The 27,990-nt window shown below is 33.3% G+C and overlaps 1 protein-coding gene across 1 annotated transcript; it reads right to left on the bottom strand.

Annotated features, from left to right (window-relative positions):
- Positions 1-9,236: 9,236 nt before the first annotated feature.
- On the bottom strand, positions 9,237-14,077 carry LOC112287882 (peptidyl serine alpha-galactosyltransferase). Its single transcript, XM_024531476.3, has 8 exons — positions 12,960-14,077; positions 12,645-12,815; positions 12,289-12,532; positions 11,911-12,111; positions 11,254-11,684; positions 10,856-11,020; positions 10,508-10,751; positions 9,237-10,313 (listed from the first exon to the last, which is right to left on the bottom strand). Exons 1-8 carry the CDS (start codon positions 13,346-13,348, stop codon positions 9,615-9,617), a joined length of 2,544 nt encoding a protein of 847 aa, XP_024387244.1. The 5' UTR covers positions 13,349-14,077; the 3' UTR covers positions 9,237-9,614.
- Between the last annotated feature and the right edge of the window lie 13,913 nt (positions 14,078-27,990).

Below are 27,990 nucleotides of genomic sequence, written 5' to 3' on the forward strand. Positions count from 1 at the left end.
TAAGATATCTTAGTTAAAGTCTAGGATTGAAAACTATGTTAATTTGTTATAATTAAATTTTTATCTATATTATTTTATTATAATTTAATTTTTGAAATTATATTATCTATTTTTAAGAATATATATATATATATATATATAAGAAGTCATTATGATAAAATAAAGTAAAATTAAATAAATTATTTTTATTGATAATTAAATTAAGCACTTAGTTTTTAAGGTCTTGGCAATTATTTTAATTAAATACTAAACAAAATCATGGTCTATAAATTTAATCTTTATCTTTATTTATTTTATAACATGTCAAATGTTGATTGTTGGTTGCGACTTTTAAGGTAATTTTGAATATTTTATTAGATAAACTTTTTCATATTACCTTTGTTGAGGTTTTAGTAATTCTTATGTTATTTTTATATTTTGAATCCTAAAATAAGAAAGATTCAAAGTTTTTATTCTAAGCTTAAAAAATGCATAAATCTATTGATGTGCAATATAAAAAATTTGGTAAAATACTTTAACCAAATTCTTTAGACTCAACTATAAAACAAAAATTGTTCTTTTAAAAATATTTAAGAAATCATTTGAATTTGATGCTATGTTTAAGTTGAAGTAACTATTGTATAAACTTTTGAAAGGAGATTTTATTTCTATGAAACAAATCATTATAGTACATTTTGATGAAAATTGCACTTCTTAAGATATTATTGTTTAATCTATATTAAGCTATCTCAAGACGACTTCTTAGAAAACTAAGAAGATATATTCACAAAGAATGTATTGTGTTTGGTGAGGCCGTTTACATTACTTGTGTATTGTTGAAACCTTCCTTGTTGCTTGCTCTTTGATTGTTGTCATATTCGTACTGGTCCTTATATGTTCATATTGGGCCAACATTTGTACAAGAATTTTTCCCATCATCTATAGTTCCAACCCTAACTTGATCAGCATAACACATCACTACCAAACTTCAATCATAATCCTAAAACTGCTTCCAAAATGCTGCGACAAAACCAAATCTACAATACTAATATTCAATGCTACTTGTACTAACATTACCGCACGCCAAAGCAGAACCCTTTACTTCCTCTATTCTATCCTTCGTTCATGCGGCGCCGCCTGAGCCTCGTTGGTGACACCAACGTCTGCTCGCACTTCAAAAGAGCTCAGCTAAGCTGAAAGCTCCATAGACCAGCCATATTTACAGGCTTACAACCTCTAGAACCTTGGAGAAGAACATGGAAGATGTGAAAGTATGGAAGACATTGTTCCATAAGGAATTACCGAGCATTCCCTCACATGGAGTACCCACCGACATCACGACTACCGTGCATCGCATTCTTGTTCTTTCAGATTCTGCAGAATTAATTGTACTCTATGGTGGCAATTTCAGATCACGTACCCCTGGCGTCGTCTATATTTGCCTGGTCGTGTAAAGTCGTGTATTTACACAAGTGGTCGCAGAGAATTTCCTGGGTCTGGTATTTACAACTATTTGTAAATTGGACATGTAGGAGCAGCTCCACTTGAGATCATGCTTGCATTGTGGTCTACATCTTGCAAAAGACACTAACTTGTTTTTAGTTTCACTAATTTTGAGATGCACGCTCCCGGTACAGTAGTCGTAGGTAAACATGCTGCCACGCTACTTCCCATATTATTCTAGTAAATATTCGGCACGGTTTACGGGAAATTATTCTTCCAGAGAGACTTCTATTTTCTTTGCGAACTCTAGTATATTTTGCATAGCAGAATACATGTGACGAATGTTTTTAGTAATATATATGTGCCAAATTTCAATGTATGGTGAAGCGAGTCGCTGACCAGTGACATTACCACCAAAAGCCATATGCGTAGTGGTGCAGAGCTTGAGAAAGACGAATCGCTTCGCCTAATTTGCAACGACTTCTAAAAAGATGTGCATGAATCATTTCCTCAGCAATCAGAGCTCGTGTCGTGAAGGATTTCTCGTGCTCCAAGATGGAGCGTATACATGAAGATTTCTCGCATTACAACCCATTGGTAAGATCCGACGTGATGAACAGGGACTTTAACAACGGCGAACTAACAACCAACAACTTTTTGCATGATTCTCACAGGGTTCTTCGGTAGTTGGACACAGTTACCAGGTGAAATTCATTGTTACTCATCCCCCAAGGTCACTACAGATTCTTGAGGGTTTAGCAAACACTTTGGAAACACCCAAAAACCCTTTGAAACAATGTATTATTGTTAATTTCGCCGGGTCGAACTTCGAAAATGCACGCCCTGATTTCACAAGCGTATACTTGGATTCACGATGAACATTCCATGAATGCTACCCCTCAGAAAGATGGAATTTGATGTGTTAACATGTCTTCATTCTGACAGAAAGCACACATGTCAAAATTCAAGAAAGTGCTTCGAATAAAGGCAGACCATGAAATATTAATTTTCTGAAAATTGAAATATAAAAAAGTTAACTTTGTTTGATATCATATTTGACAAAAATAACACCGATTATTTTAGATAGGTACCACCTGTTTTTAAGTGCTATTTCATAACCTCTTTGGAGGTTTTAACAGTTGTTAATTCGATACAATCAACGGGATGGGACCCACGCGTTTTAAAGATTCAGCAGCAGATGTAGCCAACCTTGCTAACTTGGAGGTTGTTTGACGTTCTCCCTGCCGATTATACGAAGCAGCGGTCTCAGCAGCTAATCTCGCTGTCTATCCTCGCCAGCCTTGACTGACCCAAACTATTGATAACTCATTAATTCTACGACCGCAATCAAGCAGACTGATATTGCCATGAAACTGCCAGAAATTCATCTATAAATGTCGGCGAGCTGCTGAAGGTTCAGAGGACCACCGCTTTTTGTATGTCATTAATGATTATCCCTCAACTAACTGGGTGCTTCCAATCCAGCACGTCAACAACCATCCACGTCAATTGTGAAAATCTGTAGATGGGTTTCATATCCCAATCTCTCGCCCCTATCCAAGGATTCCATTCACGCGCTCGATTGGGATGAGCTTCAAACTGGTGCAGTCACGATCAATCCCGTCGCGAAATTCGGGGGACACGGTCAGCAAATTCATCTAAACTGATGGGGGAACTGAAGGGGAGACTGCTGTTGCATTAATTACCGACAGCCGCCTCCGCTAAGTCAAGGACCCTCGCTTTGAATTCATGCTTGTGCAATTGGCCTGGTTGCTGGACTGGATCTAGTGCTGCCTCCTTTCGTCCTCCAACAATTTATCCATCAAACTGAAGTCGTTTTCCGATCGGTGAGCTTTAATAATCGGTTGTCCAGAGATTTATCGTTTGTGGTAAACGACTTTGCGTGCTCTCCTTGGGACAATCGCCTACTCATGTTGACTCGAATTAAATGGCCAAGCATCCAGCATGACATTGAGCTCGAGAACGGTTGTTACAGCATGCAAACAAGTTAGTACAAGGGGGTTCATGTCCACATGCTGGTCAACATTCGTTTGGTTTCACTCTTGGAAGGTGCCCAACTGCGGGTCCAATTAGTTGAACGCGCAATTCTCAAATAAACGACAATTGACTGAAATGTTCAGTAAAACTTTGTGGCATTCTCTTGCCTTCAGAGGACATAACCACAATGAATGCTCCCTTGTGTTGCAATCACTTAAGTCAAGACTACGACTACCCTTTCTGATCAAGTACAATTGGTGGCATGCTTGTGTTTGAGACAACTTGTAGCCAACTCAAGTTCCCTGTTCCAAATGTGAATTTACCTTCATTGCAAATTTAGTTTGTGGCTTGCAACATCATTGCAATTTCTGCATAACTTCCAACTTCACATGCAATTTCTGCATACATATCATGAAAAGATGACAGTTATCTGGAGATATTCTTCTTTCTAAGAATGTGGCAAAAGAGAGACATCATACGCGGGAAATGAATAACTGTGGCCATGCAGTTCAGGATGTCTTGACTGCGCATGTTTAGACATCCAATTTTATACTGGGATTTGAATACAATAGAATTTATCATTAGAATATAGAAATTTTTAGTTTTGTTCCTATAATCACTAGCTTATAAGAAAGTCATGTCAAAATTTCATAAAAACCACAAGACTTGTGAGATAAGTATCCAAGTTGTGATATGTTTCTATTATAGTTTTTTATACTATAAAATTCCTAAGTGATTTTTGTATAGTCACATGATGCATTTAAGAGTTTTTATAGATTTTACATGTGTCTAAGAAGCTTTTATAATTTTCTGTAAGAAATATAGTATTAACATTTATTTATTTATTTCTATTCAATTTAATTCATGGAGGTAATGAAGATGTTTCTAATATGTAATTGTTTTTTTTATCCAAAGAATAGTGATATCTTAACCTATTGGATTGAAAAAAACCAAAATTGATATTAAATCTCCTAAATCAATTTGATATATTCATATTTTGAAATTTTATTATTATTTATTATTTAAAAAAATATTAATTAATTTTTATTTTATTTTATAATTAATGCATATAATTTCTTCAAACAGCATGTATAAGATTGTGGCCACATATGTGTTCAAAGATGGCTTATATCTAGTGAATAATAATAAAAATATTTTCAACACTACTATTTTAAATTACAAAACCAAGCATCATGTAAAAGTGAATATTTTAGGTAACTTTTGAATAAATAAAAAATAAATAGCTTATAATCAATATAAATTCAAATTTCATTAATATATTTAAAATAATTTACATACCTTTTTAATAAAAAAATTATGATTTTTATATTTGTAATTGATTTTTTTAATACAAAAAAATAAAAATAAATCACTCAAACTAATCAATAATATATAATTATATAAAATTAACATTTAAAATTTTTTCTATTATTTATTTCTAACTAAATAATATTAGGGCATGATTATTAAAATACCAAGACATGGTTATAGTCAAATTTTTGTCTGTTATTACAAACAAGGTCATTAAAAATATCAAAGTAATTGAGAATAAATTATTACATAATTCATGCAATAAATAAAGAAAAAAATATTTAAAATTTTATTCAATATTTTTTGAGAATATACTCTCTCCAACAAAAGAAATCGTTAATATTTCTTTAGAGCCTTTACTACAAAGATTATATATAGAAAGCATATCTACTATGCTCTATTTATATTAAGTAGATAAAAATACAAGACATAACTACTATATAATGTACCCAAAAAAATCAAATTATTTTTCAATTCAAGAATACATCAAACCTTAATCAATATATATATATATATACATCAAACCTTAATCAATACATATATATATATATATATATATATATATACATCAAACCTTAATCAATGTATATATATAAATACATCAAACCTTAATCAATATATATATATATATATATATATATAAATACATCAAACCTTAATCTATATATATATATATATATATATACATCAAACCTTAATCAATATATATATATATATATACATATACATCAAATCTTAATCAATATATATATATATATATAAAGCTCATGGTGGACAAATACAAGGGATAAACAAGAAGAGACAAGAACTCTCTCTGATCTGCTGAATGCCTCATTGTTTTTATCAAAAAAGTGAATCAAAACTAGAGTTTACAGTCACTAGGCAACTCTCTTCCTTAACTCTTAACTTTCTTCAAGTTAGCATCTTGCTTACAAACTTTTTGAGTACTCTTTGTGTACTCTTGCGGATGGATTTAGATATGGTAGCATTGATTGTGGCATCGTTCTTTCTTGGTCCCTCTTCAGGTGTCTCGCTAGCAACCATCACAAGTGTTTTCACAATTTGATTGTTGTAGGTTTTGTCAATTGTAAATGTTTTTTCACCCAAAGGCTCAATGGCTTTTCATGGATTTGGTTAACATCCGTACTGTTGATGGATTTAGGATCAATAGGATAAACTAGATCTGTACTGTGGTGTTATTGTTTTTTGGTTTTGTTCATTCTGTGACGTGATGGAATCGTTCCGACAACGACACGCGTTTTCTTGTATATAGTCAATGTATAACACACCATCTCATGTATTTCTATTGCGTAACGAGGCAAGATGTGTTATTTGAAAGATTCATGTCATGGATTCAAAAGCATTTGCATGACAATATTGACAAGGTATTCTGGAGAATAAAGCAACACCTATAAAGTAATATATATATATATATATATATGTATATGTTTGGAATCAGAATTTCTGCAACAATATTAACATGAGACGCAAATATCATATGATTTACCGCATCCTTTGTAGGGCATTTACATGTACTCATTAAGTGACTAACGTGATGGTGCTTCGATGCCGTACTGGTAACCCGGGCTCACATTTTCTTATGAAGAGATTGCCAACTTATCAGCAGCAAAAGAAGTAGAAAAACAACGATATGATATTTTCACAACAATTATGTAGGTTTGAAACTTGGCCTGAATCAATAATTCCATGACAGTGGTGGCAATTTTTAAAAATTCTTTTCATAACGTGGAAAGAAAAAGTTCATTTACAAGGGCAAAGTCCTTCGGTAGTGCATATATGAATTCTAACTACGTACAAATTGTCCAGTGTTGCATCGTGATTAGAAGTACTAAAACCTCAAATCTTTATGTTATGTGTTGTAAATATGTTGGACTGGTAAATAAAATCATTGATCAGTGTTTATTAGATTATTATTAGTGTGTACTTAATAAAGAATATTAGGTGGAGGAATATTTTTAGAGATAGTTTAAAGAATCTAATTTTGATTTTGATTTTTTTTTTCTTTCTAGATTCTTCATAACAAATGTTGATGTATCACATTTTTATTGTGTTTAAATTATTTTATCATTATGTATTTGTCAAATTTATATTTTTTTTCTTTGTAATTTCATGAAAATTTAATTTTTTATTTTTATTTTTATTTTTTTATACCATATTATTTTATTTATCATATTTAAATTAAAAAATAAATAATATTTTATTTATGAATGTAAATTGGTTTCTTAAAACCATATAATAAAAAAAAAATCTTTAGTTTTATAATTATATTTTAAATTTTTTATATAATTATTATATCTATTATTATAAAAGTTTGTAAAATTATGGAATATAATTTATTTTATCTTTTATTCTTCATATTAAAAAATTAAAATTATGATATATTTTATTTTAGAATATTATAAAATCAAAAAATGATTATGATTATAGAATATGTATGTATATATTACCTCTTATATAAAATAGCTCAAAGAGGGACAAATACACAAGATAACAAGAAGAGACAAAAACCTTCATTGATTCTCTACATGCCTCATTTTTTTCATCAAAAGTAAAGCAAAATTGGACTTTACATGGCCTTAACATTATTATTTTCATCAAAAGTATTTTCTATAATTGGGATCATTTGACATTATTGCAAAGTTAGTACCTACTTCTAAAACTGAACAAGTTGAATGTTCAAGTATTTCTTATATAAATGTGCAAATATATGTGTGTATGTGTATATGAAGAAACAACAATGCCTTAGACCTTCAAATCTTACAAAACATATTGAGGATATAAAAGACAAGTTGAACATATAACAGCATTGGCTCTCAAATGAAGTTTAAAAATCATGGAGCTAATGTCAAGTGAAAGAAATATATTACTAGAATATAATTTTAGAACTATTTAAGAGTTGTTCTTCTCTTTAATCTATTTGATTTGAATGTTTATTGTCGAAGGGAAGAAGTAGAAGAGAAGCAATGTATAAGGTGCTTGAAGTCCCTTAGAAGCATCATACTTTATGCTCTCATTTAAGGCTGAGAGTTTTTTTTCTTTCAACTCCAAGCATCTAACACAAATCCAATCTTCTTTATGAGCTCCTCTTAGAAAGCCAATTTCTAACTTGGTTCTCTGCCTCTAGACATAGGATCAAATCTACTTTTAGATTATAGATGACAAACTCAATTTTTAATGGCATGCCTACTGCAACTTATTTGTAAATCTATCTAATTAATAGATTGAAATATTTACATTGGTTCTCATTTCATAATATTCTTGATGATCTACCACACCACAAAATTTTGATAGATATTTAAATTTAAGTACATTAATACTTAAAGACTAATTCACAATGATAATATTTGCAATGCATTTGTTAATTTTGGTGGCTCTTTGATTTGTCTACTATCAAAGCATGCCCGGATCATGAAGATGAATATTATATACAGCTTAAAGTTTGATATTGTTATAGTTGTGCTTCTGTTTGTGAGCTTGAGTTCCATAGATGGAGCTTTGTATGGATGGAAGGATGCACACATCACCTACTATAGATCACCAAATGGTGGTGGAATGCATGGGGATACTTGTGTGTATAAACACACATATGCACTTGGATATGGATCTTGAATTACAACATTGAGTTCTCCTCTATTATAATAAAGAGCAACTTACAAGGGGTGCTATCAGCTAAAAATAATGAACATAAAAATACTATAATAAATATAGTTTATTCAAAAGTTTTTTTTTAACTTAGCTACTTTATTTTTGTAATAAATAAAAATTATGTTTGCTAATTACAATGAAGAAACATAAATGGTTCCATTGTTATGTATATATTCTTTTTTTTCTTTTTTCTTAATCAACATTTCTTTAGGAATGGCCAATTTTTTACTTAGCAATGACAAATTAAACTTTTATACTTTTTTGTGGCCAACAACATAGGTTTCCACTAATATATATATATATATATATATAATATTTCTTGAACATTCACTTATGTTAGTAATGCAAATGATCAATCTAATTTAAATAATTTGCTAATAGATGAAAATGATATCAAATACATAAAAACATGATCTTTTAAGGTTTACAAAATAGTAAACTATAACATAAACATGTATTTTTCAATATTGATTCTCCAAAACATGTATCATCTTAAAAGATCTTTTTAAAAATATATATATATATATAGAAATAAGAAAGTTGCAAATTTTATTAAAGTATCTAGGTACCTTTTGACCAAAATCATTGAAAGTTTGAAAGTATTCAGCTTAAAGAGTTCTTATATGTTACAATTAGTGTAACTAAACACGTAATTGGGATCATTTTGAAATGCACTAATATTAAAACCTTTACCTGAAACCTTTACTCACAATATATGATTGAAGATCTTTATTATAATCTTTAGAACCCTCTTCCAATTTAGGACCCAACTCTGCACTTATATATTCAGATGAACAAGAAAAATAAAATAAAATAAAATATCGATTAAAATGCCCAAATAAGCAATGTATGATTTTATTTCATTTTTTGTATTTTTCTTTTTTGAAGCCCCCTTGGAAATTGAGTGACTTTCTTCTCAACCTTGGAGAGCAAATAAATGCACCATTCTGTATGATCCTCGTTTCCAACGGATCAGACTATACCTCACCTCACAGCCACAAATACCACCTTGTCAGGTCTCTTCAAATCCACCCCTTCACACCAAATCCAAAAACCTTCGGTGCAAGACTGTCTAACAAAAAAACCTCGTCTGTGAGACAAAACTGACACCTTGGCCCACTCGAACTCACCGACACCGACACGAACACCGACGCCGAGCACCTACTCATTTATGGTAGTTGACAGTCTGTGAGGATTTACCTTTACAGTTAAGTAATCTAAGGATCCAAGTCTGCAGAAATGAGGTTAGTGAAGTCACCAGATGCGATTGATCGAGAGCGTCGATGACATCTGGGCTTCTTTTGTCTCAGCAGAGAGGATTTGTGCCCGGCGAAAAGAGTGGACAAAATGAGCAAGAAACAGCAGACAAGGAGCGCCCACAGTCCAACCATCCATAGCTTGGGGCCGATGAGCGCTGGGGTGCTTGTCAATGCCTTCGTCTTGCCTTTGAGCATTGTGGCAACGTGTTTGAGTCGCGCTTGCTGAGCCTGAACCGTAAGAGCTGGATGCTCAGAGTGTTTTGTTTTGTTTTGTTTTGTATCCGGCAGTTTCGTTTTGATGGGATTTTCTGGTGTGTTGGGTGGTTTGATCGGCTCCTGTGCTGGTGGCACTCGGCAACCCCGGCTGATATGGTGCAAGCGAAGAGCTTCGTTGAGAGTCCGGACGCATTCAATGCTGATATTGTCACGGTCGACTGCTCGGGGGGAGAGTGTCTTGGGTAGTGTGGACAGGTCTGGCGGGGCAGGAAACAACTGCCAGCAGATGTTGGTCATGTCGTGGTCTCGCCATTCTGCCTTGTCGAAGTGCCAGTCGCCAACATTGAATCTCAGGCCGTAGTGGAGCAGACGCGGTGGCGTGAAGGGCTTGTAGCCGGGGTACATCATGATGTCGGTACGTCGTTTGTGCTTCAAGTTGATCTGACAAAGCCGCCCGTTAGCCATTACTGAAACTTGAACAAACCCGTTCCGTGACTAGCGAAGAGAAAAACTTAAGGAACTCGAGTGACCCATCTTGTGCAGAGTAAAAACACCACTTCACTAACAAAGGTATCAAGAGATATCTCGGTTGACATGTCACTAAAAAATTTAGGCATTCTGTGAAATTAGTTTACCTCAGCTGCACCAAAAGCATATCCATACATCTCACTGATCCACCCCTGCTCATAGACATCACCGGTGATGTTGGTTGCCCAATGGGCTTTATCTGCCCGCACTTCCTCTGTTTTGTGAAGCCAGAAAGGAGCCAACCGGCGAAGATCTTCGACATGGATTATCAAAACTCCACCCACTTTGCTACACATTTTTGGATTTCTTGTGTGTAGTTGAGCTAGAATATTGTCACACCCAATCAAATAGCTGAATACACAAGGCTTACTTAGTCCTTAAGGCAAGGTAGAAACTGCTGGGCGTTAAAAGATTGGAGAAAAAGCTAAGATAATCATAGTAGAAGTGGAACTTACTCATATGGGGCTGCAACGGCAAGGCCTTTCACTGCACCATATTTCCAAGGGATAATAGGACCCCTCATTATCATATCCGGATCAAGAATTATAATAAACTCTGCATCAATTTGTACATGGCTCAACCAATGAAGCACAGCCGCTGGCTTGTTGATAGCTGGATACCTAAAATCATCAAGTAAGTATCATATAAATAGTTCCCGAGAGAAAACTGACATTGGAAGCAGAATTACATCCAAGACCTACTCAGTTCCACCATTTGGAAAAAAACAAATATCTCCCAGATTCTAATACTAATAACCATGGACCTGAAAAAGGTCCAGATAGAAACCTTGCACATAGAACCTACAAAATAAATCTAAAGAAAGTGGTATGTAGTTCATTCAATGTTTTCTCACCAGTCGCCAGTAAGAGGATGGAGGCTCATAGAGGGAACTACATGTGTAGGTGCCAGGTTCATGCCTTTATAAGTCTTGAGGTTCTCATCTGTGCAACTCAGCAACCGAGTGATCAACCCTGGCTGCTGACTCTGTTTGAAACTGTGCATTAGCCCAACTGTTTGCCAATCGAAAAATGAAGTACACTCTGCAGAGAAGAGAGTGTGTATACGAGGATCGAGGAGAGTCTTAGCAGGTTTTTCTTCTTGCGGTAATCTGTGAGCTTCCTCATGTGCATTTTGCCTCAAAAATTTGATGTAGTTTGTTTCCTCAATTTTAAGACACCCATGACTCTCATGATGGATGAGAAGCCCTTCGTTAATCGTGTTCATGCACTCAATACTCAAGAGATCAGCTCGCAGCTGATTCCGATCATGCTGCGTTTTTTCTACCTGAACCATATAACAGACACCTTCAGTCCTAACACCATTTCTGCTAATAGGGCCACCCTTACTCCTAGCATAAAACGTCGGAAATACTCAGTTCTAATGTGTTGCAATTTTCATTCCTTCATTAGGAATATAACGGGCTTAGTTACAGGACTCTACAAAGAATCTGTTGCAGAATCTCTAATGTCAATTCACCTCTGCTTTTCATTTTGATATAAATAGGGTTTACCTCATGAGGATAAGGAGGAGCTGCAAATAGACGGTTGCATTCATGAACGAGGTCGTCATCGTGATGATCCAGCTTAGCGAATTCCCAGGACCCAACTTTGAATGGGAGTCCGTAGTGCATCAACAAAGGCTCTACATTCGGTACTGGTATGTAGCCTGGGTAAATCATCACTTCATCATCGATCTTATGACGTAATCCCACCTGTTTATACAACTCACATCGTAGATGTTGAGATTGAGCTTGTAATTACGCAATGATCATTTGCCGCTATTTTGAGGGCTTTCCCAAGCACATTTCAAAAGCATGCAATACAAAAACAATCTCACAAAAAGAGCATAGTAAAAAGCCAGACATGAATTCTCACAGAAATAATTGTACCTCAGCGGCTCCAAAAGAGTACCCATACATTTCACTGATCCAGCCATAGCCATAAATATCGCCAGTAAAGTTCTTTCCCCAGTGGTCTCGATCACTCCGCACCTCCTCGGTTTTTGAGAGCCAGAGTGGGGCAAACTTGCGCAAGTCGTCTATGTGCATTAAGATAAATCCTCCGACTTTGTCACATAGATCTGGATGCTTTGTATGCAGCTTAGCAAGCTCGTTGTCACATCCTATTAGATACCTGCAGTAATTATGCAAATTCAACTAAATCGGACGATCAAAGCCTCTTGAAAATCGCCGAATAGCTTAGAATGGAGAATTCATATGTGGAGTGGGTTGATGCAGATGCTTACCCATATCGAGCTGCAACTGGTTTACCCTTCTCAGCGCCAAGGGCCCAAGGAGTGATCGGGTGCCGAATGATTTGATCTGCGTCTAGAATAAGTACCCAATCAACATTTTCGGCATCTTTGTTGTTGTTGAGCCAGTGAACCACACCTGCAGGTTTGTTAATCGCTGGGTACCTGTTGAAATATCCACGACAGCTAAATGAATCATTCCTCACATGATAAACGTTACTCGCAGAAAATAAACATATGTATATATATATATATATATATATATATATATATATACCAGGTATATAGATAAGTAGAGATTTCACATACCAGTCTCCAGTGACAGGATGTCTGCTCATGGAAGGAACTTTATGGGTAGGGGCCAAGTCCATTCCACGGTAGCTCGCTAATTGTTCATCGGTGCAGCTGAGCAGACGCGTCATAGGACCCGGCTGTCTGCTTTTTCTAAAGCTGTGCATAATGCCCACTGTCTGCCAGTCGAAATACACATGACATTCCACGGAGAACAGGGTGTGCATGCGCCAGGGACTCTTCAGGGTGCCATGCACATCCAGAAAATCCGTGGGAATGCTCTCCGCTATGACCATAGAGGTAAGAGAGAAAATCGCCCACAGAGTTAACATACTCCACCGGAAAAGGTGCTCCAGGAGGTTCCCATTGCTCACAAGTTCTGCCATGGTTTCCAACTGGAATGACATTAAATAAACCCTCCCGTATTCAACATTTAGCTGGAACTCCTCATCCGATTGAGCTGTAATTTCTCAACTCTTTAATCAGTTAACCATACCTCCCCAACTAGTGTCACATTGTTGGTCAGATGAGCTTGTAGCCTCAGGAACCCCTCACTAACATAACAGTTTTGGATCCCTCTAGTTCTCTGGAAGCCAAAACCCTGCCTCTGCTGCAGAAATAACTAGGGTTTCTTAATTAACTATGGTTTTACAGGATCGGAGGCCGAGAATGACAGTATGAATTGACCAAAATGCGCACAGAAACTCGTTAATCTCAAATTGCGGACTCAAAGTGGCGAAGACCTATATTAGCTTCAGGCCATGAGGGCCAGATTGATTAACCTCAATGCACTCGTGAGTGAGTGAAGCTACGAATAAAATTTTCTCTTCCAGATTTTTACCTTCTGGCGTGACGTGATCGAGGGAGATCTACACAAAACAAAACTGTGCAATGAATTGTCCATAGTCCCACGAAGCTACACAAACTACACGACACTCAATCCTCTACAGTGATTCCACTCGTCCTCTCAAATTCCCAACGTTTCAAATGCCACTTTCCAACCAGGAACTAGATAGCCACCAACCCCGCAAAAATCCGGTAACGCAGTTTCATCACCAACACCAAAATGCCCCCGAATGCATTCTCTAGTCCATCAACCCCTCCCTACCGCCCTCCTCAAAGGAGCCACAAGGCGAAAAACACAACCCACAGGGGGAGAAAGCAAAGAAGCAACTGGGTGGCAGGGGGTAGAAGCTGGTGAGCGTGCTTGAGGCTGGAGGTACCAGTGCAACAACTGCCTCGGAGCATGCTGGTGATCGCATGGGCAGATCTCAGGCGAAGACGAGATGCAAAGAGTGCCACAAGGACAAGTCGCAATGAAGACAGCAACAGGAAACACAATCTTAAGATCCCTGTAACCCAAAACCACATCTGGAAATGTAATAATTCCATTAAACAGGTTGGTGGTACGAAATCCAGTTGCGAAATTTTGACATTGCTAAAAATTAGCAGAAGAGAATCTATGTTGTTTCAAAACCACATTTTGTGTCAAAATTCATCATCGTTGTCACGATTTTCTCTCGTGCAGAATATTTTTTTCAACATTCAATATCATGATTTTTGTTTTCAAAATTATGGTCTTGATGCCTTCTTTCACAACAGGGTTTTTGTGACTGGGTACATACTCTTCAGCACGAAGGTATAGTTGTGTTCGTCAAGTAATAAATTTTAATGCTGAGGTCTGTTGATTGAAATTAAATTCTACGTGAATGTATGTTTGTTTGTAAGTTTTAGAGAGAATGGGAACGGTTCTTTCAGAATTTGTGCTACTGTGTCAAAGATGTGTTTTTATTTTCTTCGATGACGGACTGGATGTTGATATTTTTCGGTACGCGGAAATTAAATACATGATTGTTTGAATGGTAATTTAAAGAAAATTTGAATCAGCGTAGTATTTATTTATTTTCTAAATATACGTCTCATAGGGTGCTTAGAGCATATGTGGTTACTAAATGGTAGCACAGTGTTTTACGACTGGTCTTCCATAATGAAAATAGAAACATGAAGTTGGTATTGCTTATGGGCGTAAAAGGTTTTATCAGTTTTATGAGTCGGAGAATATTATGTGCTTTTGAAGTTGAGGGGAAAGGTCAAGTTTGACAATGAAAAATGTAATTTGAGAGGAAAAAATGTTATGGTAGCCTGAGACATGTCGGATGGAAACGAGCAGTAGATATAGTTCAACAGCAACTATTGAGTTAATTTGTTCAGTGACCATTTTCGGTCAATGACTCTGCTAAGGAATTGTTTCCCTGAATGACACTTTATTATTGACAATTCCAAGTAATACGCGGAAGCACCCTCTACAGATCTTGGCCGATGTACTGGAATAACACTGTAGAACTGGTCAAATGAATGCTTGGACATGGACGAGATGGCAAGGTTTATTAGGGCTAGAGATGTCTAGTGCAGAGTTTTCGGACGGCAGTCGGGTATATCGTGATATCAGAGTCGCGCTTCCAGTTCAGGAATTTAGAATGGCCCTGCAGTTGCATTCTGTGCGAAGGTTTCCATGAAGCTGATCTCCATTCACTTCCTATCGACTGCGATAGAATTATAGAGCGAGGGTGCAGTTCGACATGTGACGAGATAATGTATAAAGTGACTTCGGGACCAGTTCACTGTCTTAAACCGTGGATCTCTTCCAGTAAAGATGTTCATATCTCTGTTCACATAGTGAGTCGGCCCTCGATTGGAACTCAGATCTCTTTGGTGCACAATCACTGTTTCCAAAAATTCGCCATTTACTTGTGAAACTCGAGTTTAATCATGAACTCACAAGTGCGCGTCTACCAAGCTGAACAGAGTTAGATACTTTCAAAGTAGTGGTTTGAGCCATTTTCCCCCCAAGAGTCGAAACAAAGATACGGGGAAGACACCGTAACCTCGTGCCATTGGTGGGACATATTTCAATATCGCAACCGCGTATAAGCGTTATACACAGATCCGCATAACACCTTTTTAAGGATGCATTCCAATTTCCAAGTTCCTCATACAGAGCTCATATAACAGTTCATAAAAATTCACGAAGGAAGTACACAAAATATCTGACCCCTCATTGATGTAAACACCATGGAAGCGGTGGGCACAAAAGCAAAGGCCACAGTAATCTATGCACAGATAAAAGCTACATATGCCATTCGACACCTCTGAGAAGCGCTACGGCACGTAGCAGAACTTAGTGCAAGCCACAAGGACACGTTTCTAAACACTAGCGAAACCCACAAACCCACAAACTCAGACGAAGCGGCTGAACATGAAACCGCTACAAGTCCACACAATTTGAGACACTAAACAGCAAGAACAATAACTCACAAAACAAAGGACACCCTGGAATCTGAAAACAAGTGTAGGACGAGTGGAATGCCACAGCAAGAGACAGATACTCAGGAGTGGAATGCCACAGCAAGAGACAGATACTCAGAAGTGGAATTTAGGGTTTATATATACTGAGAGTTATAACCCTAACTCCAGCTACATCCCTTGCACTGTGAATGAAAGTATCTCAGAATGTTCTGGACTATGTCGAACTCAAGATGGATGACTAGCTCTTATAAATGGATGGTTTAAGTGGATGTTCTGATCAATTTTATCATAAAAACATGACAGTAATTGTCCAGTGATCACAGTTCGCCCCTTCGAGGAGCTTTTCACTGGGTTATGGTAGGACTTGTTTTAGGTTTTTTTAGACAAAATGTTCAACACGTTGCTTCTTTTTATTATAAGTGAAAATAACAGTGGCACAACTTTTGTGCACCGAAATCCAACACCTGATATTTGCCTTTTGGTGTGCTCACAGCAACTAAGACAATAAGGTTAAAAGCAATACCAAAGAAACGTAACAAAAAAAAATCATACAGTGAAATGTGCTAGGTCAAAAATCTACGTTGATAGATTGATTTCTTTTTCTTTTTATTTTTCTTTAAATAAATAAATTAACACTACACAAAGTGAGTTAGTTCACTGAATTTAATAAAACTTTATGTATTTAATGTTAAATTATACAGTGAACTAATTTTTTATGTTTATCATTTATTCACTCGAAAAAATGAAATTTAAAAACACTGTCAAAAATTCAATATTTAAAATAAAAAAATATTATAGAATATTACTATGCATAAAAATCAAGCTGAAGTAAAATATATATGTTGGATGACAGATTTATTACAAGGTTACATTTCAAATAAGGTTATATTTCAAATAACAATAATTTTATTTATTTTAATTTTAATGTTGATATTCATTCATTTGCAATGATGTATTTTAAAATTCTTGCAAAAAAGATTTATTTTATGATGTTTGTGAAATAAAAGAAATATTAGAAAGAATTATACAAGGTAAAAGATCAAATTTAACTTCAAATTGTGATGATTTGATTGAGCTTAATTAAGGATGTTAGACTTTGAATCCTTTGCATTGACTAATATTTGCAAATGTTTTTGAAAGATTGAACTTATTAATGAAGAAGTTTTTAATTAGGATTGGTATAGCAAATGCACAATATTTCAGAGCATCAAAGCATATTTGTCATCAAAACAAAGAGTTTCAACAAATATGCAATAGATTGCCACTTACAAGACTCATACAAAAAAATATAGTAAGTTTGTATTAATTATTTTTGATTTATTTTATTCTATATTTGTATATACTATTCTATACTATAGTAATGGTTAGATACCTTATTATAAGATTAGTTGATAAAATTAGGTTAAAATATAACATGTGAATCATTTTTTTTTAATATAGTTGTATTTCTATTTGTAGGATGATTTTTCTAACAAAAAAAAAATTGATAGAATATAATATTTATCACAAATAAGATAAAAGTATCCAAATAAAGTAAAGACATTGTATTGTGTTGGAATGGATAGATTTAAGAAGTCTTCAATAGCAAAGATTGTATTACATGATGTAAAAGACATTTATGATGTTGTATGCTTTGTTGAGTGCATTAAAAGTGGTGGTGATTGCTTTACAACTTCATTTAATATTTTAGAACATTTTAAAGTCAAGTCAAAACTAAGAGATGTAAAGGAAGGACAAAACCACGATTGTTTGTAAAAAGATGAAAAATCAAAGTTAACTTGAGAATATTGTGCTTATAGATGATATATTTGCTAGCAATGGTAGTATAGTAATTGCAACAACTTAAGATTGGCAAGGAATGGAGCTTTGTGGTAAATTTTTTTTAAATATATATAATAGAATTAGATAAAGAAACATGTTTAAAGTTATTTATTACTCATATTTGTAGATATTAAAAAACTTTGTTTGATGAAATTATTAAGGTTGGAAAAAAAATTGCAAGGACTTGCAATCACTTACTATTGAATATAAAATATATAAGAGCATTTCCAAAAAAAAAAAAAAAAAAAAAAAAAGTAAGCTTGATGGAAATATAAAAAAATAGTGCCTATAAGATTTGAAACATATTAAGAGTAATTTTTAGCAATTTAAAAGTTGAAGAGAGAAATAATTTTTTGAACATATGTTGTTTCTTTTGTAATAATTTTTTTCCATAAGGCATATTTAAAAATAAAAATAAAAAACATTGTAATTATGGATCAATAGTAAAAATATATTAAAATAAGATGTGGAATTTATATGAGATACATTGATTTAATAATTTCTGGTAAAAGTAGACAAAGATGGGATAATAAGAATATATGATCAACTACAAGACATAGATAGAAAGATTGTTAAAATAAAAATGGAGTATAAATATACACAAATGTGAAAATTAAACATAGATCAATTTAAAAAACATTAGAAAAATTAATATAATTAATTATTATTATAATAAAATATATAAAAATAATAATAATAGAAATTGATTCAAATTAAAAGGTTAAAATTATTTCTTTTTATATCATATAATTATTATTATTAATTATTTTAGATAGATATTGATGTAAAATTATTATTTAAATGAAATAATTTTATATTATAATTATATTTTTAAGTATATTAGATGCACCATTAATGTAGAAATTTTAATATTTTTTGATTAATTATTTTGGTTTATAATTAGAGAGGTTATTTTGCAACATTTTAGACAACAAAAGTTTTAGTGAAATAAGAAGTTCTTGCTTTTCATCACTTCAATTTTTAAATTTTTATATGGGTATTTTTGTATCAAATATATTTTTAGAGATATTATAAATATTCTTTGTAGTAATAAAAAAAATCATAATTTATAACATTTTTTCATTAAATAAGTAATACAAATATAAGTTAGAAGAAAATTTAATAATCAAGGTATTAAAATTCTACATAAGAATGATATTTTAAAAAATTGAAGAATTTAAATATCTTGTTACTGAAAATTTAATTAATTAATTAATTAATTTATTTTTATATATATCCAATTCATATATTCAAAATTTCTACAATATTAGAACTTGATTTTAAAGGATATTTAAACTTGATCACATTGTTGTATTATAATATAACTAATAGATATAAGAGAGAATAAATTATTATATTATAAAAGATCTTATTTCAAAATACCATAAAAAATTACTTAAAAAATATAGATAATAATTAAGGATGTAATAAAATTAATAAGTGTTAATATTATTTTTTTATAAAAAAACTTCTATTTACTTTATAATGTCATAAGTAAGACAAAACAAGGGATTAGCAAAATTAATATCATGGAAATCTTTAAGTAGAAATAAATAATAGCTTTTAGCAAAAATTATCTAAAAAAAATAGATATTGATACTAAAAAAAAAGATTGGTTGTGAACTTAGATCAAAATCAGATCCCATGGTAAAAAATTCAACATCTATGGCAATTATAAGATTTTGTTATTGATTGGAGAGTAAGATTTGATTGCAAACTTAAGAAGACTCCTTTAAGCATTAATTTTGGGTGATTTGAGCTTGGGATTATTTTATAAGAATTTTGTAAGTTTTATAGAAAATTTTAAAGTATAAATTTATAGATTTGTAAAAATGGTTTTTTTGAGTTTATGATATATATTTGAGTTTGATCAAACAATTAGATTAAAGCTTATTGAAATTCAATAGATTAATACCAAACTTGTTTCTAATAAATGTATAAAACTTGAAAGCAATCTAACAATGCAAAAGAAAGATATTGGTGATGAAAGCTTAGCATCAAGGTTGAAAAAAGAGACTACTTGACATCCATGTGGATTATTTTTTATTTTTATTTTTATTTTTATTTTTTTTTCTCTTCCAATTGATAAGTTTGATTTTCTTCAAAAGATAATTGTATATTTTCAACTAATAAATTGAAAAGAATAAAAAAATAAGTCAAAATAAATATTTAATTTAATAATTATTAATATTTTGAATTTGCTAATAGATTTGGTTAAAATTTGATTAATATTACTTAGGATTGGTGAATATTTCATTAAAATTTCATCAAAATTTATTTGAAATAGTTTATTAGAATTTTATTAGAATTAATTAGAATTTAATAAAAATTGGTTGAGATTTGATTAGAATTTGATAAGAGTATAATTGGAATTTGGTTATAATTTCTTTAAACTTTCATTAAAATTTAACTAATATTTTTTAAAAATTAGTGAAAATTGATTGAAATTCAGTTAGGATTTCTTCAAGATTTGATTAGGAATTTTAAACATTTTTTAGGATCTGATTAGAATTTTATTAAAGTTTCTTAAGAATTGTTTAGGATTTATTTGGAATTGGTTAGATTACATTAAGATATACATAAGTTTTTTTTTAAAGTTGATAGAATGCACATGGGATAATTGAGAGCTTACTTAGGTTATTCAATATTGCCAAAGGATGTTTTTAAATACATTATGCTTTATTTTGGATTATAAATCCAAATTCAAGGTAAAATCAAACCTTTCTATAGCTAGATGCCTAATGTGTTTTGAGGCTGATTTTTACATAATATGACAACATCAAAAAATAAAATTGAGTATATGAATTCTTAAAAAAACTCAATACAAAGAACTATGAAAAATTTAATTTATTATTATCATTTGGAAGTCTTTTTTCATTAAAAAATCTTAATTTAAAAAAATATTTAAGTTTGACATTATTACCAAATGAATTAGATAATATCACATCTTTGACTACCTTTGGTATAAACTCTTGCTAAAACTTAACATTATTATCAATTGAATTGTTCAATCTCATATCTTTGATTATTTTAAGTTTATACTAGTTTTCAAATTTAATATCATTGTCGAATAAAATAGACAACCTCACATCTTTGACTATCTTGCATTTAAAAAAATTTACTCAATTTTGATATAATTGCTAAATATATTGGATACTCATACATCTTTGAATACGTTAAATTTATTCAATTATACAAGCTTGATATTATTACCAAATAAGTTGAGAATCCTTATATCTTTCACTATCTTTAATTGAAGACATTCCTTGAAGTTGAAAGCACTATCAAATGCATATGGCAACTTCATATCTTTCATTAGAACTGATTATAAATTTATATAAATCAAACTCATTGCAATATAGTTTAGAAAATATTCCAAAATTTTGATTTTTTTACAAAGAATATATTTTTTGTAGCAAAACAACATCCATATTAGGTCTAGATAAATATCTTAGTACTAACCTTAGTACCTACTATAAATAGGCTCCAAATTATATCTTTATCAATTTATAAGTATATTATTTCTACATCCCCTTAAAAGAAAGGAGATTAGAACCTAAAATTTGCTTTTATTTTGAATTCCCTTTTAAGTCTTCTATAAGAGTTGTTAAAAAAGCAAGCAAATAAAGCTTGCTAAAAAAATCCTTATTAAAAGATAAATATCAAAAATCTCTACATTATCCTGTATATTTTCTATCTATATAAAATATCATATTCATATATTTTTTCTTGCATCTCTCAAAATCATTTATGTCAAATATTTCTAATATTAAGAAGATTTAAGTAAAATATAAACTTTTTAATAATTACAAGCTTTGTTAACATATCTCTAGCATTCTTATGTATATTTATCTTATTTAAATATACTTTAATACTATTAATAATATCTTTGATATAGTGATGTCTTACATCTATGTGCTTATAACATCATAGAATAAAATATTTTATTCTTCATTAAAGATATTGTACTTTGACTATCACAATGTAATAGAATCTACTTTTGCAATAATCTAATTTTATTTACAAATCTCTTTAAGCATACAACTTCTTTAGATATAGCCATGTATTTACCTTCAATAGTCCAAAGTATTATGGTAGATTATAAAGTTGACTTCTAACTTATAAATCTACCAACTAATACAAAGACATAATTTATAGGAGATCTTTTCTTATTCAAATCTTTAACAAAATCAATATTAACAATATATGTAATTTCTTCACTTCTTTCATGCTTTAAATCAAATAGAATACTAAAATTTAGAGTGTCCTTTAGATATAGGAGAATCCACTTGATAACTTTTTAATGCTCATTTTTTAGATTTTCCATGTATTTACTCACCATACTAACTTCAAATGAGATATTTGGTGTAGTGCAAAGTATTGCATACATAAGACTACATATAATATTTGCATATGGAATTATAGACATATACTTCTTATCTTGCTTAATCTTAAGATACTATATTAAAGAAATTTTGAAATAAGAAGCTTAATAAGTATTTATTATTTTTGTATTTTTTATGCCAAAATATATCAATATATTTTCAATGTACTTCTCTTGTAATATCTACAAGCTGCTCATCTTCTTATTTTTATAGATATCAATGCCTAGTATCTTTTTTTGTAGGTTTGAAGTCTTTTATATCAAATTTTTTACTTGGATAAGTCTTTAGCCTACCAATATCAATCTCAATTAAATCAATATCAATATCAATATCAAACTCATTTCTAGTATAGCTTTGATTTATTATAAAAGTATCAAAATACTTATTCCTTTACTTAAAACTCTATTTTAATTTATACAAAAATTTCTTTAACCTACTACTTAACTATCCTTCTTGGAGACTTAAAAATCCTTTGATTGCTTTATGTAGATCTTCATTTCTAATTTTCTATGTAAAAATGGTGTCATAATTGCTTCAATTTTAGGTCATAGTACACAATAATAGCTAATAAAACTTGAATAGGAGTGATTTTTAATACAAGATAGAAATTTTTATTGAAATCAATACATTTCTTTGAGCATATTCTTTTGCTATAAGTCTAGGCTTATATCAAATTCTTTCAACTTTTGCATGTTCTTCTTTCATCATATATAACTATTTACAATCAATTTCATTATTTTTTAGAGATGATCCCACCAAATTTTATGTCTAGTTTTTTATAAAGAGATTCTATTTTTTCTTCTATTGATATTTTTATTTTTGATGACATTTGTCATTTATAACTTCCTTAGATGTAGAAGTCTCATTTCTCTTTGTAATCAATATAAAAAATAATAATATTTGGATAGTCAAACCTCTATAGTGTTTTGCATTTTCTTTGTGATTTATATAATTAAGTTTGTTATAAATCCTTATCTTTGGATCTCTTGAATATAAAAACATCAAAGATATTTTCTTCTATATTCATAAGTTTAGAGATATCAACTTCTACTTCAAGCTGTCACAGACACAGAAATACAGACTCGAGATCTAACAAGAAGTTCAAGAAGAACTAGCAAGAACTAGATTAATCAAATGAATACAAGAACAAAACCAGAGAGGTGAGCTAGAGCTCCAAGAGATGTATTGTCGAGACTGAAGAAATCTTCAACCTCGATTCCAATATATACTCCTATTTAGGAAGCTTCTCAAGCAACTTCTATCAACTAAGAAGCTTCTAGAAGGTTCCAGAGACTTACTTCTAGAAGGTTCTAGAAACTTATCTCTAGAAGGTTCTAAGAACTATGTGCCTAACATCTTCTATCAACTAAGAAGCTTCTAGAAGGTTCCAGAGACTTGTTTCTAGAAGGTTCTAGAAACTTATCTCTAGAAGGTTCTAAAGACTATATCCCTAACATCACCCCTTCCTTTAGCTTCGAGGTCTCTGAGAAGCAATATTGTTGTTAATCAGTACCAACATAAGAAAATGAAGATCTGTCACATGACATCTGCTATGAACTCCAAGTGTTGTTCATGAGACAAGTGGTTCATCGGTCCTTGAAGCCAACGGTAGTGGCCCACTCCTTCAACTTTTGACCAAGCATGAACTTTCGTGTCCTCATTGTGAAATTGTCCTGCAAACACGCCTTCTGGCTGACCATCGTAAGCAGGCTCGGATTCAAATACAATCACCAGTGATCGGTTACTCGATATCCTCCGTCATCGTCGTGGTGTAGGTGGTTCTTCATTTCAGGGTCGCCTTCGTGAGCTAGTCAGTTGAGATAATCTGACTGGCATAGTATCTATCTCTTGGCTATCCATATCAGAAGACCAAACTATGGCTACTGAAAAAATTCTATTTTATCTTGGAGAAAATAACTACATCAACTACGAATTTTGGTGGTGCTCTCCCCCTTTCTTATATTCTTGGGTGAGCAAGCTTCAGAAGGAAGTTATCATCAAACCGGCTTAGGTTTATGAGGATATTGTTGATGAAACTCCTATACCTTTTGTGATGCATTGGCAAGATTTTCAACTGGCTCCCACATTCGCTCATTAATGTCGTAGCCACACCAATGAACAAGATATTCCAACTTGTCCTACCTTTGCTGTGAATCCAGCACCTTTTCAACCTCGTATTCCTCGTGGTTCTCGATCTCAATACTAGGTGGCGAACATTGCACTCTTTTAGGAAAAGACGACTCTCGATAAGGCTCCAACAGAGAAACATGAAAGACTGGATGTACCTTCATAGAAGCCGATAATTCCAGACGGTACGCCATTGGATTGATTTGCTTCTGGATGATAAATGGTCCCAATCTTCGATAGTCCAACTTATCACATAGTCGCTTGGTCTTGATATTCCGTCAAAGAAGCCATACTTTATCTCCAATTTTGAAAGTAGGTGCTTGATTCCGAAATCTATTTGCAGATGCCTTGTAGGATTCTTGAGCGGATTGTAATTGAAGCTTCAACATATTTTGAAGCTCTGATAGTTGTTTTACAAATCCTTCAGCTGCTGGATTGTTATTTGTTGACGGACTGAATAAATCAAGCTTCGGATAATACCCATAGTTGGAAAAGAATGGTGTGTATTGAGTCGACGCATGAAGGGTGTTGTTATATGCAAACTCGGCTAGCGGTAGATATGTGGTCCAATCATCTTCCTGATAGTTGATGTTGCATCGTAAGTATTATTCCAAGACTTCGTTCACCTGTTCTGTTTGGCCGTCAGTTTGAAGATGAAAAGCCGAAGAAAGCTTGATATCCACCTTCAGTATCTCAAAGAGAGATCTCCAAAACTTTGATACAAACTGGGTTCCTCGATGTGATACGATATCATCTAATAGTCCATGATATCGATACACATTATCAAGAAAGAGCCTTGCTGTGACTTCATTGGACGATGTCTTCTTGCAAGGGACAAAGTGCGCCATCTTTATAAGTCGATCTACCATGACAAAGATGTTGTCAAATGAGTTCGATGATGGCAGGTCCGTGATGAAGTCCATGGAAATTGAAGACCATGGTCGATGTGGAATCGGCAATGGCTGTAGGAGTCCATAAGGGCGATGCCGAGGATTCTTAGATCTTGAACAGATGTCGAAGAAGAGGACAAAATCTTTTACATCTTTCCACATTTGGGGCCACCAAAAATCTCGAGAAATAAGCTCCAAGGTCTTATTGAATCCAAAATGTCCCGCAATTGGAAAATCATGGCGAGATTGAAGAACTCGAAGTCGTGCTGGTCCTTTTGGGATATATAACCGCTCCTCAAAGTATAAAAGATCTCCCTCTACCTTAAACTTGTCGTCATTGGCACACTACTTAATATCAATGGCTATTGAATCTTCAATGGTCACAACACGTAGTTGATTCAGGAAGTCAGCATCAATTGGCACAATAGTAGCGTAAAGTTGAAATTGCTCTGGCTTCAACAATGTCATACATTGTTGATCAAACGCTGCTTCTCTAGCCTTTGGTATAAGATACGATCTCCTTGATAAGGCATCAGATAGTCCTTACTGCTTTCCAGGTCGATAAGTGATAACAAAATCGAACCTAGATAGCAACATACTCTACCGAGCTTGACGTCGATTTAGAACTTGAGTCGACATGAAATACTCCAAATTCTTGTGATCTGTGTATACGGTCACTGGGTGTGCAGCTCCTTCAAGAAAGTGATGCCATTCTTGGAAAGAATCCACTATAGCAAAAAGTTCCTTACCGTGGATCTCATAATTGATTTCAACAGCAGAGAACTTTCGAGAATAGAATGCAACCAGATGGAGCTTCTTATCTTCTCCCATTTGTGAAAGTATAGCTCCCAAAGCAAAATCCGAAGCATCAGTTTCTAAATAAAAGGCCTTTGTAAAGTCTGGATGTATCAAGATTGGAGCTGTAGTAAATGCGGTCTTCAGGTCTTGAAATGCCTTCTTCGCTAGAGGTCTCTATTCCAGCTTATCCTTGCATGTCAACCGAGTGAAAGGAGCAGCAACTTGAGAGTAATTCTTGATGAAGATCCGATAGAAGTTGGCAAAATCAAGAAAGCATTGTACGTCTCTAACCGTCTTCGGAACCTCCTAGGACACAATTGCTTCCACCTTCTCGGGGTCCATCTTCAAGCCTTTTGTAGTCGCAACGAACCCAAGAAATTCCATCTCTATTTGGTGAAATAAACACTTCTCCAATTTGGCATATAGTCCTCGCTTGCGTAGTTTCTCCAAGACCAAACAAACGTGCTTTTCATGCTCTTCCTCGTTTTTGGAGAATATCAAAATATCATCCAAATAGATGACAACAAAATCATCAAGGTACTCTCGAAAAATGTCATTCATCATATGTTGAAAGACCGCTGGAGCATTGATAAGACCAAAGGGCATGACATTATACTCAAAATGGCCATACCTTGTACGGAACGCTATCTTCCACTCATCTCCTTCCTTGATTCGTACGAGGTTGTAAGCTCCCCTTAGATCAATTTTTGTAAAGATCCTTGCATGTCCAAGTTGTTCTAAGAGACCAAAAATCAAGGATAACGGATAACGATTCTTCTTTGTTACCTTGTTGACGCCTCGATAGTCCACGCACATCTGCAACGAGCCATCTTTCTTCTTCACAAATAAGATGGGTGCTCCAACTGATGATTTTGAATGACGGATGAAGTTCTTCACTAGATTCTCATCGATGTACTTTCGCAACTCTGCCAACTCCATCTGCGATAGATTGTAGATTGGGCCAAAAGGCGGTTGTGCTCCTTCCTGCAAGTCTATGGCGTAATCATATGGTCGGTGTTCCGGTAGCATGTCGGCATTCTTCTTTTGAAACACATCTTTAAAATCCTTATATTACTCCGGTATACTTGCTGTCGAGATCTTCTCTCCGATAGTTGGAGTCGCATAAATGACAAATGGTGTGCCTTCCTTAGGCGATCTTATAAATACTCTTGCTCCAATGAATAAGGATTTCTCTATTCAGGGTTTTCTACTAGGCTTGCTCTTGGGTGGTTTTGTGGGAAAGGTCATCTTCCACAACCTCCAATCTATGGATGGGTTATGCTTTTTCAACCAGGAAAGTCCAAGAATAATAGGATTTGATGGGATTCTAATAATATTGAAAATAATATGACTACTATGGCCCTTAAACGTCACTTCTATAGGTTATGATTCATGGGTGACACTACTAGACAATAAAGGTCGTCCATCTATGACCTCAGCGTGAACAAGTTTGGATTTTTGTATTAAAGGGATCTTATGACGCTTCACAAATTCTTTGTCTAAGAAATAAGCAGATGCTCCTGAATCTAATAATACTAAGATTCTCAGTTTTTGAGGGCCAATAAGTAAAAGGATTGTAAAGCAAAGGGCAGGTTGAGCGGAAAGAAAGGAACCTGGTTGTTGTTGCGATATTTCATTGTCCAATCGCACGGTTCCTATTGTGGCTGGGCATCCTCGTTTTCCTGAACAAACGTGCCCCTAGTCCTGACAATACGTCGATTT

Source organism: Physcomitrium patens, chromosome 10 (genome assembly GCF_059467195.1).
Source record: "Physcomitrium patens ecotype Gransden chromosome 10, ASM5946719v1, whole genome shotgun sequence".
Lineage (NCBI taxonomy): Eukaryota > Viridiplantae > Streptophyta > Bryopsida > Funariales > Funariaceae > Physcomitrium > Physcomitrium patens.